Source organism: Lathyrus oleraceus, chromosome 2 (genome assembly GCF_024323335.1).
Source record: "Lathyrus oleraceus cultivar Zhongwan6 chromosome 2, CAAS_Psat_ZW6_1.0, whole genome shotgun sequence".
Lineage (NCBI taxonomy): Eukaryota > Viridiplantae > Streptophyta > Magnoliopsida > Fabales > Fabaceae > Lathyrus > Lathyrus oleraceus.
Window position 1 is genome coordinate 460255786 of NC_066580.1, and position 19772 is coordinate 460275557.

At 36.2% G+C, this 19772-nt stretch overlaps 1 protein-coding gene across 1 annotated transcript; it reads right to left on the reverse strand.

The window, feature by feature from the left end:
• Positions 1–16881: 16881 nt before the first annotated feature.
• LOC127120381 (heat shock factor protein HSF24) lies at positions 16882–19460 on the reverse strand. The gene is made up of 2 exons (XM_051050792.1): positions 18868–19460; positions 16882–17816 (listed from the first exon to the last, which is right to left on the reverse strand). Exons 1-2 carry the CDS (start codon positions 19069–19071, stop codon positions 17133–17135), a joined length of 888 nt encoding a protein of 295 aa, XP_050906749.1. The 5' UTR covers positions 19072–19460; the 3' UTR covers positions 16882–17132.
• Positions 19461–19772: the final 312 nt, after the last annotated feature.

A 19772-nucleotide genomic window follows, 5' to 3' on the forward strand; every position in this document is an offset into this window, starting at 1 on the left:
TCCCCCAGCAGGTGATAGATTGATGCTTCCCCAGTCAACGGGCCTGGAGGTGGCTGTTTCCCAGCAGAGTATCTGTGAGCATTTCCCCAGTGAAGTCGTCAGGTATCTGTGAGGGTCTCCCGAAGCAGAGTCAGGATTGATATCCCTAGCAAGTCAAAGATTGTTGTATCCCCACAGAGCGTTGGTGGTGCTTATCCCCAGCGGTTTCTCGAGCGGATTGGGTGCAAAGGAGGTTCTTCCCCAGCAAGGGTTACCTTTTCCCAGCAGCAGTGGTATTCCCCAGTAGGGTGGAGATCGGAGTATTGTCGAGTTCCTCAGCAGAGTGTCTCGTGCTCCTCAGAAGAGTCCCTTGAGGGGGACATTTTTTATACATTCATCATGAAAAAAATAGCATAGCATGTTGCATAGAAAAATAATAAAGCGCGTAGCATTTCCATAATTATGGAGCATTACGCAGAGAAAAATCAATCATGCATCATATTGCCAGCATAAGCTAGTCTCAAACCGTGGTTACTGTTCGAGAAATGGTTTTGCCCAAAGGTGAAGAGGTGTTACTCCGAGGAGTTTAGCCTCGTGATTGAATCAAAGATATTCCCCAGTAGTGCGATACTGGAGTAATTGTTTTCCGTCGAGCAGAGATGGGAAATGTTTGGCGTTCAGCACAATTCGAGCCGTGGTTACCGCTTGAAGTTTTGGTGCACCGGATGGTGAAGATGTTACTCTGAGGAGTCTAGTATCATGACGTCAGATCCGCAGTGTTCCCCAATAGTGCGATATTGGAGGAAATGTTTCCGTCAGACAGAGATGGAGATAAAGTCAGAAGACGTTACGCGATCAGCGCGATTTCCGGGGTTCAAATGGAGAAAAGAAGATGTTGAGGCATTTTCTGGAGAGCGGGGTTCAATCGGAGAAAAGAAATGCTGAGGCATTTTCTGGGGTTCAAATGGAGATTGGAGTTGAAGATTATATCCAGGATGAGGTCCTCAGGATTATCTTCTGTTCATGTGTCACCTTAGACTCTGGCTGAGGCCAATGGAGGTCGTTATAGGTGTCTTCTGAGGAAGAGATACACATGTTACCTTCCTTAGTGAAGGTATACCCTCTGACATGTCGCCCTCAGAGTGGTTTGGTGTTATTTCCGGCGTTGCCAGCGGAATTATCACGAGAAGTTGGAGATTGGGGTTCAAATGGAGAAAAGGAAATGTTGAGACATTTTCTGGAGATGGGGTTCAAATGGAGAAAAGGAAATGTTGCGGCATTTTCTGGAGAACGGGGTTCACATTGGCGATCGCGAGTTATCGTCAGGCGACTGGGGTTCAAATCGGAGAATGGGGTTCATTATTTGGCAAACAGGAGAGCGGGGTTCAAATGCAGGGATCCGAGGATCATTTGCGCAAGAGAAAATTTTGGGGTTCAAGAAAATGGAAAAAAATAGAGAAAATTTCGGGGTTCAAGAAAAGCATAAAAAGAAAGAGATAATAATCCCGAGCGGATGTGGTGTTCAGACCATGGTTATCCCTGTGTTACCATTTATTTTGGTATCCAGGTCGACGTTTTTCGGTGTTCGAGCCGAGTTTTCTCCGTACTAGACGGATTCTTGTTTCAAGTTTTTTCTTCGCCGATTCTGACGGGCATTGTTAATTATTATCCCATCAGAGTGCAAATTGTTCGTCTGTTCTTGGTATTCAATCACTCTTCATCCTGATCATCTGAAAGCCGAGGCTGTTCATATCGACAGGTTCACAGTGGATTGAATAGGGGCAGCTGTAACACCTCAAAATTTGCCCTCCTCTCTTGGGACTAGCATTAACATATTACATATCATTTTTAGGTCATTAGGCATTACATATTGCATATCATGTGGTTACATTGTGCAAGCCATCCTCCCAAGTCTGGTTCAGAAGATGAGGAAGTCAAAGTGCAAGCTAGGGTTTTATTGATTGATCATTGGCCATCTGAGGATTGGGCTATGAATTAGGGTTTCATGATTCTCAAAGGATATTGGTCTTCATCTTGATTGAAGTGATACATCATCGTCATCATGGTTTGTTATCATCAGCAGAATCAAGTGTTGGATCAGGATTCCTTGAGATTAGGGTTTTGACCACTGGTCAACCCTAATCAGTTGCATTGGGCCAATCAGGGCATAATTAGGAGAGGGGGTCTATGAGGTATGTGAGGTTCATTCCATGATTATGTTGAGCTTATTGAGGCTAGGGTTTCACCCTTGAGCCATTTCATTAGAAGATTGGAGCTCAGTTGGATCAATGCATTGCCAAATTCATCTATCAATTGAAAAAGTCAACTATGGTCAACTGTACATGATTTTATGGATTTGGAGGTGGAAATGAGTTGGATACACTTCATTCATGTTGAAACAAGTGTTATTTGACATGTCAAAGCTCAAGAATGGAGAAAATCAAGTCAGAACAAAAACTGCCAAAAATAGAAAGTGACTTGTAATGGAAGTTTCCAAAAATGGAAAGTTTTTGACCTCAAGACCACGTATCCAAAAATGCTTCAAATGAAAATTTGTTCAACATGAAAGTTGTAGATCTTGTTCTCACCTTTCCAAAAAGTCCAAGAACTTGAAATTCCCATGTATGGTTGGCAAGTTATGGTCCATTCAATTTCAAAAATGACCCATAATCAGAAGGGCATAACTTCCACATGGAGTGTCCAAATTGGGTGATCTTTTTATGCACAAACTCCATTTGACATGTACTTTCATGGTGCATAATTGGATTTCATCAAAAATGGTCAATGCAAAAAGTCAAATTTCAAGTGGACAGTTAAGGATCCAGGGGCAAAATGGTCCAACTTGAGAAATAATGGGAATTTTTGAATGGGGATTTTTGCAACACCTCACAAATATCATTTGGAAATGGTTTGAATCATCATAATAGGCCAAGGTGCAATGGTTGAAGATTTCACTTTTGGAATGGACTTGAAAATGCATAACATTACCATCACATAGTGAAATTCCAAATTACATGTCCAATCAACATGAGACAAGTTGCAACAGCTCACACATGTCATTTTGAGAGTGTGTGAGCTGTCAATGAGCTGTCATTGGCTGGCATATGCAGTTACTATTTTGCCCTTAGTTTGGAAAATGACATTTTGCTAAACACATTGCATTATGTTAATTAAGGTGATTAAGGCCTAATTAATGAGAGGTATATATTCCTAATCATAACCAACTTCTAACAGAATTTCACAATTTCCAAAATCAAAACCTCTTTTCCCTCCAAATTCATCAAAATTCTTCAAGAACACATCACATTAAAATCCAAAGATCTCTTCAAATTCTTGATCATTTGGCAAAGTTCTTTTGGATTCGATCTCCAATCATCATCTACTTCATCTGTTTTGGCAAGGCAAGGTCAAATTCATCTCCATTCGCAACTGTTCAAGGAAGGTCCATCAATGGTGAATCAAGATTTCTTCTTCTAGAAGCCACTTCAACCGAACCTGAGCATTCCAGACACCTCACACATCATCATTCTCCATCTGTTTGGGATCAAAACGCGCAAAGAACATCAAATTCAGCACTGCCTTCGAAGTAAGGTGAATTTTCGAATCTCATGGATTGGTAAATGCTTATGTGCGTTTTGTAGAACGTTTCATGTAGAGTTCAATGATGCAATTAGTTTTAGGAATGGTGAAACCTAACTCGAGTTATGTTGATTAGAAGTTATGATGCAAAAACCTAATTCCTTCGATTCATGAAATATAGGAAGAGTTAGTCAAAATCATTGTGATATTCGTGATCCTCGTTCTTAGACCGTTCCAACGAGTATGAGTTTGTAGATTTTGGTGATGAAATGTTCTTCATGTGTTCTTGAATTTCTAGGATGAAGACGATGCAATTCTGGGCGCAAAGTAATGTTTGATCCGTTTGTTCGTTTGAATTTTTAAACTCGCTGTTTACCGCGCCAGGATGGTGTTATTTACAAGTTTGCCACTGAACTCTTAATTAATTTATAATAATTCAAATAATTATTAAAAAATCACCATAAATCTTAAAAAATTCATAAAAAATATTTTATTAATCAGAAAAATATGAGGATTTTTTCTATAGTTCCCATTTTCTCTCTAGAATTTAATGGACATAATTTTAGAAATTGTGCTTGGTGAAAAATTGGTTTGACCTAGGGTTGTTTGACTTGTATGCATTTTTGACACGTTCTACCATTTTTGATGTGAAATTCTCATGCCTTAAAAGAAATTCTTGAAAATTTTTGTGGTGATTCTAGACATGTTACTGGTGATTTACATGTAAAGTTCATGAATTTTGGATACCTGTGGAGTGAGATATGATTTTTGGAACTTAGGCGTGACAATTTGTGTCACACCTAATTAGGGCAACTTCATGAAATTATTTGCCTGGCCTATGCTTGTTAGAGTGATTTGAAATTTTGCATGTATGATCATTGATATGTTGAGATGCTATGTGAATTTTTCTGGATTTTTATGTGGCATTTTCAATTTGATTGATATTTTTCATCTCTGTTGGTCAATTATGCAAGCTCATGTGACACATGTTTGTAAATTTAATGTGAAATGCTCATATGGTTTTGGATAAACATGAAATTTGGTATGATGGTTGTAGACACATTGTAGGACATCCCTGTTTTGGTCCCATTCATTTATTAACTGTTTTCATTGACTTATGAATTTTTGAAGTGAATGTATGTGTTGATACCTTGAATTGGCTTGAATAATTGTGTCTGGATTTCTTGATTTTCATTGACCTAGTTCCTTTTGTCCAATCGAGCTGAAAATTGACATGCTATACCTTGAATATGTCCTGTTTAGGTGTGAATTATTTGAGGATTTTTGGAATTATTTTGGTATGCTTTTGATGGAATTCATTCTGTTTGGACATTAGATGTTGCATTTGACTTAGTTTGACTTGTTTTGGTCATGAAATGAATATGGTGAATGATATGAGTATGGGATCAATTGCATTTGCTTTCTATTTGTGCTAATTTGGTTTTGGTTGAGAATCCCTTGCTGTTTAGAATTTTTTCTCCCTTTTGGACCCTAGGCTTGGCCTAGTGGTCTAGTTTCTCACATTTGGATTGACTTTTCAGGATGAAATGCATGATGCTTAAGGAGAATGCTTCAAGTCAATTAAATTGAGATTGTTTGGTGTTGTGAACTAATTTGAATTTGTTTTGTAGGTTGTGAAGCTTGAGCTTGAGCTTATAGCTTGCCTTTGTGTTGCTTGATTGTATAGTCTGACTGATTAACATTTGTTGTTTATTGTTGTCTGGCTGAGTACTGATGATACTTGATTGATTTCAGGTACATTTAGTCGCTTACAGTTCTTTAAGAACTTGCTTGCTGCTGCTTGGTTTTTAAACCACTTGAGGTAGGACTTCTATTCTTCATGTAGTCTGGAGACCCGGCCTGTTATTTGGCCGGGCAAACTGTCTGAAGTCCTCCTTAAGAGGCAATGTTTGTGGTTGTTTACATTTGTGCCAAGCAGGTGAAAGACCTCTATGAGGCAATTGGTGGATCAAAGGGATATGCAATCTATCCCCCACTATTCGTTGAGTCGTCCCTCTGCTCACACGGCTGTGTGTTGATGCATTGGGACACAAACCCAAGATCTAGTGCTGTTGCACAATCGAGTCAGAGTCTTTGAGCGTAGAAGGGTCCCTCCATTCTGGACCCACGCTCCTTTGTCTAAAAGCTCTCCCTGGTCAGGGATAAGAGCTGTGAGGTCTCATCCTCACTTCACCTTTGCATCTGCTTCACCTTAGCCTCGTAATGGCAAGGTTAAGAGCGAATAATACCATTGTACAGACGACTTGCTTCGGCAGTCAAACCCATTGTGTGAGCCTCACTTGATTGGTTATAGTGTGTGCTATGTGAATATTTGCCTGAAATGCTTGTTTTGATCTATATGCTTGTATGCTTGCTTTCTTCCTGGATAGGGTTAGCTTGCAGTTGTGCAAGTAGGTAGAAACCTGAACATAGGGTAATGATGCATGACAACACTAGGCTCGAGTCCAGCTCCCTGGTAGTGTGTCTTCCCTCGGTTTCTGGCTAGATTTTCTTTCCCTTTAGGGGGAACTACATCGCCCCGATCCTCGTTCCAGACGAGGTATGTAGGCAGGAGGTCGTGCGAGACCTCTCCGGGCACTTTTTTTTCTTTTTGTGTGTGTTTACTTGTTATTTGATTGTGTTTTGGTTCGGATGCCGACGTAAGCCCAGTGATTGGCTGTCGGGCTCCACGTTTGCCCTTTTGAGTATGTTTTGGTTCGGATGCTGACGTAATTCCATCAAGTGGTTGTCGGGCTCCATGTTTGCCATCTGTTTGTGTTTTGTGTTGTTTGGCGTGCGTGAGCCGAACTACAATGGCTCTGATTCTTGTTCCAGACAAGATATGTAGGCATAGGATGCGACGTCCTATCGAGCTCCCTTCTTCTAACCCCACCTGCGTTCCCTGTGTGTGTGTGTGATGTTTTAGCAACCTATTCTTTATTTTAGAACGTGGATCCCGTCGAGTACGACGGACGTGAGGGGTGCTAATACCTTCCCCTTGCGTAACCGACTCCCTTACCCTTTCTCTTTGGTCGCGAGACCATTTCCTTTCCAGGTTTCTCTGAGCGTTTCCTTTCCCTATCTTGGGATAAATAACGCGCAGTGGCGGCTCTGTGTTGTGTTTTTATTTGAGTCCCGCCGGTTGTTTTTTTCGCGGATGCGACAATATGCACCTGCAGGTGTTCAAGGACAATGTTCATGCAGGAGTGGTTCTGGATGTCAGACACAAAGTCATGGCATCTAATATGGTGGTACCTACTGTAAAGCAAGAGTGTGTGACTACTTGATCAAAGCTGTGAAGCAAGATCAAGTGGGTGTTGCTTGGTTGAAATTGTGAAGTAAAACCAAGTCTGTAATTCTGTCATTTGTGTGTGGATCTGTAATTTGAAGTGTTGCTTTGGCAACATTTTTGACAAAAAGGGGGAGTAACAGGTGATACCCCAGGACAACAGAGTGTTTTGTTAAAACAGATATTCATGACAGATTCAAGATCCCCTACTATGCAGCTGTTGTTCCACTTCTAATGAGTGTGAGTATGTATATGTGTGTTGCAATTAGAAGTTTTTATTTAACTTTTGTATGTGTGATGCTATGTGAAGTTTTTATTTAACTTCCATTTGTGTGAGTGTGCTGCCACTCTGAGTGTATTAGCTAGGTTAATTTCCTGCTAGATGTGAGATTTCCGCTGCTATGTTGTGAGACCAAAGTGTTTTAGCCAAAAATTTGCCAAAGGGGGAGTTTGTAGGTGTTTAATTGGCTGCATTGTATGGTAAAACACTAGCTGGATTCTAATGTCTTGACTGATGTCATGACATGATGTGGAGATGTTTGTTTGACTGCATTGTATGTTAGAATATCTAGCTGTACTCTGATGTCTTGGCTGATGTCATGACATTCTGAGTAGTGTACTGCAGGATTAGCTAATACAGGATTTATTGAATGTCAAACTGGATGTTATGACGTTCATCCCTGTCAGCAGATACTGAGGAATAGAACATGTGATGTTCTACTATACAATATTTATTGTCAGTCTGCTTATCAAGAGGATAACAGACCTGATGTAAGTCTCTATATGTGAATGTCAAAATTGGATGTTTTGACATTTATTAATGTACGCTGATACTGAAGCATGGACAGATTGATTCTGTACAGTACAGCAAATTGTACAGTCTATTTTCAGGAAAAACAGGCTTAGCATATGGTTAGTGACTTGAATGTCAAACTGAATGTTGTGACATTCATTCCTGACAGCGTATGCTATATTGTAGGTTGTTTAGTTTTTCTGTTTCAGCATTTTTCTCAGGCTATTCTTCAGGGATTCAACAGCTGAGAGAAAATCCAGGAAACCAACAACCAAGCTACATTTAATGAACCTAACAAATAACCTATTTGTTAGTAACCTAGATGTGGAATTTAGGGGAACTCGCGTGACCTTAAATTTAGGAGAATACAAGTACAAGGCCCAAGTGCTGCAATATAAAAGGATGGCAATCCTTCATTCAGGACTGGGGATTTTAGGCATGAAGATTTAGTGTGTTCATCATACTTCACTACTGTATTTTTGTGTGTCTTGTATTAGACGTATCTTGTAAGCCAAGCTATTATCACGTAGATGATTGCATTGGTATAGGGTGTTCATTGAGTTGTAAGTGTTGTGTCACTCTAAGCTTTTAAGCGTGAGTGTTGTGTATCTTGATTAAAGCTGTTAAGCACAATCAAGAGTTGTTTGAAGTGTGACTTCAAATTTGTCTTTAATATTGATTAAAGGTAGTAATCACTGAGGTGATTGAGGGGGAGTGAGTAGGAACTCTGATCTTAGTGTAAGATCGAAATTGCATTGGGTAGGTATTAAGTGATAGGGTTAAACAGTTGGTTTAAGGTCTGAATTAATACTACTAATAGTGGATTTCCTCCCTGACTTGGTAGCCCCCAGACGTAGGTCATGTTGGACTGAACTGGGTAAACAATTACTTGTGTTATTTACTGCACTTACTTTTAAGTTCTGCATAATTCTTGTCTGTGCAGAATCAGATGTCATAACAACCCGTGTGACATCGAAAGTCTGATAACTAGAATTTCATGTTATATAAACAAAACTCCCTATTTCATATCTATGTTTAATATATTCCTAGACTTTAATAAATGACAGGTTCAAAGATGATCCTAGAACCATGAAATGCATTTTTAATAAATGACAGGTTAAAAGATGATCCTAGAACCATGAAATGCATTTTTATATGGTACAAACTTGGCACTAAATGGTTTTTACTTTTTTTACTTAAAAACAAGAGGAACCTTCGAAATCAGAAATGACGTGTTTTATAAACAAAGTGTTAAACTCCCCATTTCATATCTCAAAGTTTAAGATTTTTCTACACTTTAACAAATGACAAGTTCAAAGATTATCCTAGAACCATGAAATGCATTTTTCTATGGCATAAAATTGGCATAAAATGATTTTTACTTTTTTACTTAAAAACAAGAGGAACCTTCATAATCAGAAATGACGTGTTTTATAAACAAAATGTTACATGTAAGCGGAAAATTCATTAATCAATTATATGAAATTAGAACATTAATACTTACTTGTTGTAGACATGATTTAGGAATAAGGGTTGTCGTTCTTGTCACCTTGATTCAGAATCTTGAAAAGATGAGTGACCAGATCTTCCTCTGTATCTCACACTCTCGTTCACAACTCTCAATTGGGCAAGTTGTGGAGTCATCAGTTATGTTTCTGATTCTTGTGATTACATAGGGAACCTAGCCATATAATATATATAATCCTAGTCCCTACTCATTATGGGCCAAGGGTTAAAACTCACACTTTTGTCCACACCAATCAGGTTTCAAATACTCAGCCTTTAATTAAAAAGATCATTTAACCAATAAAAGTGCTTATTTATGCACACCCATCAGAATCACGATTAACCCATTTTCACCAACTAAATAACATTTGATTGTAGCCCATAAAATGTTAGATAAATCTAACATTCTCCCACTTGGACAAATTAATTGTGTGATTTTTTTAAAACACTTTTTGAAAATGACCCTCGGGTTAATGACTAATTTTTTAAAATGCGACCACATTTTAAGGAAATGCATGATTCCATGTGTAGTGTTTGAATATGACTTCATACAACAAAAGTTAGCAGTATTGAACCACAGTGATTGTTATATCCTTCATTGACATAAAATATGTCGTGGTTACAAATACTACGGACTCCGTCAACTAGTCATCGGTGTGGAGTGTGGCAAGAAAATAGCATTGCAATGTGATCCAACAACCAACTACTATTTTCTTTGTCTTTCCTTAATAATTTCTCTCAAATGCATTAAAGCCAAAGAAATTGCAAGGTTTTACAAACCATAACGCCTCAGCTCCAATATGACGTCGACCACCAGCGCAGTGGTCCTGACAACGCTGAGCTTAAAATCATACCTCAGCTTCAATATGGCATTGACCACCGATATAGTGGTCCCGAAGACGCCAGACTCAAAATTATAACCATGCCTTGAACTTCAAACTAGTGTCGACCATAGGCACGGTGGTCCCAATGAGACTGAGTCCCAATTTTAACAATTGGCATATAAATAAAGAATGACAAATAATAATAAAAATATTCGTTGTAATATCAATTACTCAAAACAGAAAGTACTTGATAATCCAAAACTTAAAATGTCCAAAATAAAATACAAAAAGAAATGGTGTAAAGAACAAACTCTCACTAACCCAGTACATAAAATAACTCACAATGCCCATGCTCTTAACATAGTTTTTTAACACAATGGGCATAAGTCCCTTAGTTAGGGGATCTGCTGGCATGAAATCAGTACCAATGTACTCAACAACAATGTCATTTTTCTTTACAAGATCTCTGACTGTCAAATACTTCAATTCCAAATGCTTAGAACCGCTAAAAGTTTTATTATTCTTAGAGTAGAACACAGTTGCATTGTTATCATATTAAAGCTTTAGTGGCTTAGTAATGGAATCAATATTACGAAGTCCATAAGTGGAAGCAGCATAACAAGCAATAAACTTTACCTGCATGACCAAAGTTTGCTTTTTGCTCTTCTAGGATATCGCACCTCCAGCCAACATAAAAATGTAACTAGAAGTAGATTTCATATCATCAACACAACCAGCAAGACAAGAGTTTGAATACCTAACTATTTTCAAGTTGTCGACTCTCATAAAAACAAGCATATCTCTGCAAATATCTCATCACTTTCTTAGCAACAATCCAATGATCATTCCCAGGATTAGACTAGTATCGTCCCAAGACACCAACTATGAAAGCAGTGTCAGTCTAGTGCATACTTGAGCATACATCAAGCTTCCAATTGCATTGTCAAAGGGTTTTCTCTTTATCTCTGCCCGCTCAATTTCATTTTTAGGACATTGATCTTTACTGAATTTGTCTCCTTTAGTAATTGAAACATCCCCCGACTTACAGTTATCCATATTGAACCTCTCTAAGACTCTTATCGACATAAGCCCTCTGTGACATGCCAAATACATCACGTGACCTGTCTTTGTGTATTTCAATTCCTAAGTTTGTGATATTAACATGTTTATTTGAAGAAGTGAGGACTAGAAATGTTTGAAGCATTTCGGTACAGAAAATGGTGACTAGTATGTTCTAGTGCTAGATTGCATGGACATTTGTTTTGTAAGTTTGTCGTGACAAACTACCCCTTTGGACATGGATGTTCTAATATTCACAAAAATCAATGCTTGTACTATAGAAAATATTGCTTGCATCCTAGTGATAAAAGGGAAAAAGAAAATCATTATGAAGACTTGTGACAAAAAGGAAAATTACATTTTGGCTTTGAAAAATAGTGAAGAAATAGAATGCAATGCTTGTCTTAAGCATGTCCTTTCCAAACCTAAATCATTAGAACTTTAAGAGAATTATGGTCCTCATTCTGCCTTTATTTACGTTTCTTTAATGGTGGATGCTAACCATTATCTCAAATGAAGTATTGCTAATATATTTGGTTCAACTAAAGAGTCATTGTAGGATGAACATGGAACTATTGTGCAAAAGATTAAAAGATAACAAGTCATCCCCAAAAAAATGAAATGTGTCACGCCACATTAGGAGTACCAAAATATAAACTAATATAAATCATCAAGTGAGATCGCCAACAAACCAATAGGCCTGACAAATGCTAATTATGTTTTAAATTATTGTTGGATAAAGCGAGTTTAATTTCTATGTCTTTTGCAAGCTAATTTGGAAATTACATTAGGCAGATTGATGTCTCTTTTTTCCCTCGCAAGGAAGGGAGGCATCTCCTCTTTTCTAAACTTTTAAAATTATGTAGGATAGTTGTCGGAATAAAAACTGGACAAATACTTACCCTCTATAAAAGTGGGGTCTGAGAACGACGAATATCTCCACAAGAGGCTAATCGGCCAAATTAATCGGTTGTGACCGAGCTAAGTTAATTAAAACCTCTGATATAACCGAAGTCCAAACTATTTGAAGCCTCTGGCATAATCGGCTGTGACCGAGCTAAGTTAATTAAAACCTCTGGCATAACTGAAATCCAAGCTACTTGAAGCTTCTTCATAATCGGTTGTGATCGAGTTAAGTTAATTAAAACCTCTGGCATAACTGAAGTCCAAGCTACTTGAAGTCTCTGGCATAATTGTCTGTGACGGGGCTAAGTTAATTAAAACCTCTGACATAACTGAAGTCCAAGTTACTTAAAGCCTCTGGCATAATCAGCTGCGACCGAGCTAAGTTAATTAAGACCTCTGGCATAACTGAAGTCCAAGATGCTTGAAGCCTCTAGCATAATCGGCTATGGTCGGGCTAAGTTAATTGAAACCTCTGGCCTAACTGAGGATAAAATATAAATGTACCTTTGACATCTCAGACAGGTTAACATACCCCTGACTTTAAATGGTTTAATTAATTTATCACTGGACAAATATCTGATATGATATATCCAGGGTTAAGCCGGACTATGATCAAGACTAACGAGACTCCTCAAATCATTAAAGCTCAGCTCGTCTAGGATTTAGACCTATACGGAACAAACTTCTGTTAAGTTAAATCGCTTGGAGCCGACCATTTATTTGATTTCCATTCGATCAAATCGGTTGTTATCAAAGAGATAAAACACATTAGAGCTACATAACAAATCCAAAAAGACTAACACAGTCACAACTAAAATAAACCTCATGAGGGCTCAAATACTATCGTAAAAGGAACCAGAAGGTATCCAAACACTACAAAATGTATCCATAAGGGACAACCAAAGACAAAATGATTATGAACTAATGGTCTGATGAGAATGATCTACTGTTTGTTGGTGTAAGCCCTAGAGGCCAATACTTTTGGTACTTGTATCGAATTATTTATTAATAATAAAAGGCATTTTCTTTATTATGGTTGATTAATAAAGTCCCTAGAATAGATAGTATGTTTAATGTATTAAGTGTGACTTAATCATGAGAACACATTAAACATAAGGACATTATTCTTAAAGTATCCGTAGTCGAGCTTTAATGTGAAGTGGGATAACATTAAAGCATTAAGACTATTATGTTTGTAGACTGATGATCACATCTCATGGATCATGGATAAAGAGTTATCAAGTCTTAAACATAGGTATGAATATTAGGAGTAATATTTATACCGGATTGACCCGCTATGAGAATACTATATAGAAAGTTATGCAAAGTGTCATAAGTTATTCTCATGGTGATAATAGTGTATACCACTCTTCGACCTGAAACCACTATGGATCCTAGATGTAGAGTTGAGTGCTTTATTACTGATCCAACGTTATCCGTAACTGGATGACCATAAAGACAGTTGATGGGTACTCCACGAAGCATGCTGAGGGACATGAGTGTCCTAGATGGAATTTGCCAATCCTGCTTAACAGGATAAATGTCTATGGGCCCAATATTGAACTGGACAAGGGTGACACGGTCTATACCTTGTGTTCAATATAGACATAAGGGCAAAGGGGTAATTATACACATAATTATTATCACAGGAGGTTTTGTCAGATCACATGACATTTTCGTGACTTGGGTAGCAGTGATGTGTTGCTAGATACCGCTCACTGTTTATTATGTTAAATGCATGATTTAATATAATTGTCAACGCCGCGAAAACCTATAGGGTCACACACAAAGGACGGATTGATGAGAGATAGAATAATTAAGGAACATCGTAAGGTACGGTGTACTTAAGAAGAATACGAAATATGGTAAAGTACCAAATACTTAAGTGATTTTGGCATATTCTGAGATATGGGCCAAAATGCACTTAAGTGGGCTTTTTGGCTTGAAGCCCACACAAGTGGTTCTATAAATAGAACCCCTTGGGTAGAAGCATTCACACTGCAGACAACACAACTGAAGAGTTGGAATTTCGTATCTCTCTCTCACTCAAAGCCTTCACTCACAAACAGCTAGCACTGCGATTGAAGGAATCCGTTCGTGTGGACTGAGTAGAGACGTTGTCGTCGTTCAACGTTCGTGATCGCCCCGTGGATCTGTATCAAAGGTTGATCATTGTCAGAGATCTGCACCAAAGGTCTGAATCGCCACAAGAGGTAACGATTCTATCACTGATCATGCTCATTCGTAAGGATCATTAAAGGAGAATTTTTTTATATTCCGCTGCGCCTTGGATGGCAATTCTCCTTCACTGTTTATAACACCCCGAAGATTCTCGGGCATTCGACCCCAACTCACATAAGTCATGTAAAGGATGAAGCTAGTTATACTATGAATTTTCCAAATCATCTGAATCTTTCAGAATTTGGTTAATGCTAATATTTGAAAACACACATGGCAATCACAATTATGATAAGCATTGGCTTAGCTAAATTGGGACGACAACTGGTCAAGATCTCACTAGGGCTCTCAGACTTCTCCATACCTAGAACTTACCAAGCTCTACGTTGACTAATTGATCGAGGCCCACTGGGGATCTACCGAATCCTCTAGGTTTAAATCTTACCGAATTCTACAACGACTAATTAGTCGAGGCCCACTGGGGCTCTACCGACTCCTCTAGGTCTAGAATTTATTGAGTTCTGCAACGACTAGAGATCGAGAATACACAAGGACTCTCCGACTTCTTCATTAAAATTAAATCCACTTTTCTGACTTCATATGAATCCCTTAGAAAATAATCCATCATTGAAATCACAGATTTAAGGAAAGCTTTACATGATCCGAGATAAATTCAAAACACTTCGCCTTTACTGGCCTCGATCCTTAAGGCCACGTGCTTTGGGGATTTATGTTCATCCCAAATTTTATTAGAACTCAGATAAGGTCGGTCTTGCACATCGAAAACTTAGGAACGGTCACAACCTATGCATACTCTTGGTTATTCCTCGGATTATGAAAAGTCAGATAAATGTGTGTTTGTTACAAGGGGACGGTCAAATACTCATGAAACTGTTACAGGTACTTATCAAAGTCGTTACAAATGGTTAAATGGTCAGTTACATTTATTATGACCATAAAATTTATTAAATCATGACTATTCAGATCTAAAGGAGGGAAAGGCAAACAATATAAAAAGAGGTCCTTAGATCATATAGAAAGAATCTACGGATGAATAACATTAAAATAAACATAAATTTGTTAGAAATCTTGAACCACCAACAATGATGAATAAAAATCATATACCAATTACAAACACATTAAGCAGTGATTTGTAACTTTCTCTGACAAGCATCAGATAAGTTAACCTTTTAATATTTTTTAGCAAGAAAAAAAGACACACACGCACGCACGCACGCACACACATGCACGCACACGCCCGCCCGCCCGCCCGCACGCACGCACCCGCACACACACACATTCACACACACACGCATGCACGCACACGCATGCACGCACTCACACACGCACGCACACACACACGCACGCACGCACGCACACGCACACACACACACACACACAACACACACACACACGCACGCAAGCACGCACGTAAGCACGCACACACGCACACGCACACACACACACACACACACAACACACACACACGCACGCAAGCACGCACGTAAGCACGCACACACGCATGCACGCACCGCGCGCGCACACACACACACACACACACACACACACACACACACATATATATATATATATATATATATATATATATATATATATATATATATATATATATATATATATATATATATATATATATATATATATATATATATATATATATATATATATATATATATATAGGGTCGGCCCTATGGGGGTGCGAAGAGTGCTACCGCACGGGGCCTCCGATTTTTTAGGGCCTCGAATTTGATAGATGTGATCAATATAAATATAAAACTAACTAATATATATCACTAATTCTATTTTTAAAGTAATGTTGTAGTGTAGCCAAGGGGTGGTTATATTATTTTGGTAGTAATACAACCTGAGTTTGATTCCTTGTTCTTATATTTTGGATATATTTTTACTTCTATAAAAAAACGTCACCACATTGTTTTTAAACTTAATTTAATGTTGCAATTAACTTAATCAATATTTTTTTATTAATATATTGAAGTATATCCTATCGAACCGCCTACAATCTAAATAAATTATATTTAAATTTATTTAAAATTTAATACTACAACTAACTTAATAAATTTTTTTCTTTATTAATATATTTTATAGATTTATAAAAATTTATAATTTCATATTGTTGATTGTTTATTAAATAAAACACTTCACTATTAATATTGTGGAAATTGTTCAAAGAATTTTTTCTTTTTATTAAATGATATGAACTCTTTTTATAAATCGAAAATAGTAAGAAAAGAAAAACGTGAATAACTAAACTTCGATAAATTAAGTTTTTACATAATCTATATATATTTAATTTTATTTATAATTAAACGAAATATATCTTATTTATTTGTTGTGTTTTCATCTATTAAATATTTAATTTAAAAATAGAACAGGACCTCCAGATTTGATTGGGACGGCCCTATATATATATTAACGAAAATTTTATAACAAATTTATAATATTATATAACTTCAAAATAATTTTTAAAAGTATTATTACCAAATTTGTTTTTTTTTTCAAATTAAAAAAAAATTACGAAAAAATTAAAAATTAAAACCGTCCAAAGAAACTCTTAATTCTTTGTTGTTAAATAATGTGATCATCTCGATTGATCTGGTTAAAAGAAAATGATAAATTTTCGCAAATATTAAAACTTTTTTTTAAAGTGCTTTTCCCCTTTAACTATTTATTTTATTATTAATAAAATATATACGAGATTTTCTCCATTATCACCAAACCAGACAACATAATACCAACAACTATTTTTATGATTATCCTAAAAAGTCATAGGTCGATTATTTGTACCTGCTTTACAACAACTCTGAACTAATATTCATACAAGTATATTACCTATAGTAAATAAAAATTAACAGAACTTCTTGAACACATAAAAGAAATATTGGGTAGCAATTTTTCTCTTTGTACCCAACCAGTGATCTTATCATTTTTCATGATGACACTTTTATTTTAATTTTGTCCATTAAAAAAAAAAGTAATTCTATTTGTAAAAGGTGGCAATCTTGCCACTTTTCATCATGTTCACAACATTGACAGCACTAAAGTCAACAACATTGTTTGTCACTTTAGCCCTGGGCCCACCGAAGTCCAATTGTTGTTCACAAATTCTTTTTTTATTATTGTTTCTTTTCTCTGTATAGTTTTCTTCTTTCAACCAAACACCAAACAGTTTCAAACTATCTCTTCCATTTTCTTCACCTTCACCAACCGCATTTTGAACCGGTTCACAGTTTCTTTCTTTCATAATGCGATCGATCTGATCGGGTCCCACGTTTAAACGGTCTTTTAGAAAAGACACCAACTCATCGCACTTGTGCTTCGCACGTGCTAACTCCCAACTCAATATCTCGTTTTCCTTTTTCAGTTTCTCGTTCTCGGACGATAAATTGACGCACTGTGGAAGTGTTGTTTCTACTGATCCGGGGTTTTTTGAATTGGAGGAAGAGGTTGATCGGACTGTGGAGGTGGATCCGACTCCGTTGATGTCGTCGGAGTTTGAAGGAGAGTTGTTGCCGTTGGCGTTGGTTTTTTCGGTTTCTGGAGGATGTGACGACGGTTGTGATACGGTTTTGCGGCGTTTGATTTCGGTGAGGAGATCTTTCTGGCCTCGTTTGAAATTTTCGTTTGCGAATTCCCATTTGTCTGCCACAACTTTTCGGAATCCCTGCAAATTCAAAAGATGTGGTAATTCGCATTTTTTCATTGCAAAAATGAATGCCAGAAAAATGTGAAGAAAATTGTTTTACACTATGATATTTGTATTTACTAGAAAATGTTTATAAATGGTAAAACTCTTTAAAAAATCACCAGGTTCCAATTTTGAGGCATAAATGCAACTTTCTTTAAGACTTTAAATAGAATGGGTCTATTTGGATCTTAAAAGAAACTTTTGATAGGATGGTCCTCAAAAATCCCTTTTCAATTTATGTAAAATAACTTGAAATTTTTGAAAATCAGTTTTTTTTTTAAGTATCTAAAAGTAACCATTATAAAAAAAAAAATTATGCTTAAGAATGTATAATAATTATTCTTTCTAAATATCTTAAATTTTGCTTTTAATTATTCTAAATATTTTTTTAAAAAATGAATTTTATAAAAATTCTCATCCTTTATTAAAATTTCTTTTTTATACAATCTGCTAAATAAATATTAAATAAAGAAAAATAAATATAATTAAAGGAGAAAGATAGTAATATTTCCTCTGCTTCTAATATATGTATAAAATTAGATAAACCAATCAACACTAACAATCAAGGTTAGTAATATTTCCTTTGCATCTAATATATGTATAAAATTAGATATATTAATTATTTAATATATTCAAAAATAATTGTAATATTTTTTATTCAGTGTATATTATAACAACTATTCTTAAATATTATTTATTTGTAAAAATAAAATATAACCATAACTTTTTTGTGTTAATAACACACCTGTTTGCTTTCATATTAGGTAAAAGTAAAACACAAGCATAAGTAACTATAATTTATATTTTATAAATAATTTAATATTTATAAATTAATAATATTATATTAACAATATAAAAAATTTAACAAGCATATTTGTAAAATAATATTACGAAAAATTAGTCACAATTTTTATTTGGAAACCGTGTTAAGCCTACTCTATGAAAAAAAATTAAAGCATAAAATAAATTGTAGTAGGTAGAAATCATAGGCAACAAAAAATGAAGAGAGAGAGGAAAAAGGACATACATATGTGTTGAGCTGGCGAACAAAGCTGGAGAAATTATTGTGTTTAAAATACTTAGGAAGCAAATCCCTTGCAAAATCCGCATGTTTCCAAACAACAAAACTTTCGCCACTTTCATTCCATGATATCACATCCTTCGTCGCAAAATCATCCACCATCTGATACGTCTTCGTCAAAAACGGCGCCGGCACCGATCGCTGCGACATTTTTTCTTCCCGATTTACCCTTCACCTAATTAATTATCCCTAATAATATATCCTCAAGGAAAATAATAATAAAAAAGAAGAAAATTTCTGTCTAGAAAGAACAACTGAAGAGAAGAAGAGCGGTTAAGAATTCCCAATCCCAGCAATAGAAACCAGAGAGGAAGAATCTAGAATGAACTAAGTTTTCTGAGGGCTTTCTTTGACGATCAGAATCCATAAGTTTAAGCCACATCAATGAAATCAATTTGGGTCACAGTCACAATTACCATAATTACCCATACGAAATTGGAGAATTTTAGGAGAGAGATAATATTCTCCTTGAAGATCCTTGGAAGAGACTCTTTTATAGATGAAAAAACCAAACCAAACATGTTCCAATCTTAATAAGTGACGTGGGTTCTAGAAATTTTTAGAAGCACTAAAGATTATTATTTGGACTAAATGAAACCGGTTCCACACGTACACATACTTAGATGACAATTTCTTCAAATAATATAATATATTAAAAACCACTTCTACACATCTAGATCAAGGTTTTTTTTAATAAAAAAGTTAGATAAGGTTATAAGATTTTTTTAGTCATATTTAACTAGATAATATGCATGATACTATACATAAGATATTTTAAACATATCAAACCGACTTGCTTGTTTTTTTTAATGAATCAATTTTTTTTATCTTAAATGTGCTTAAAAACAATT

Bases quoted from the DNA above. Each gene is read 5' to 3' on its own strand.
- LOC127120381 (XM_051050792.1), bottom strand. From the start codon at position 19,071: ATGTCGCAGCGATCGGTGCCGGCGCCGTTTTTGACGAAGACGTATCAG. The intron at 17,817-18,867 runs GTATGTCCTTTT...TTGAATTTGCAG, and splicing joins TTCGCCAGCTCAACACATAT to GGATTCCGAAAAGTTGTGGC.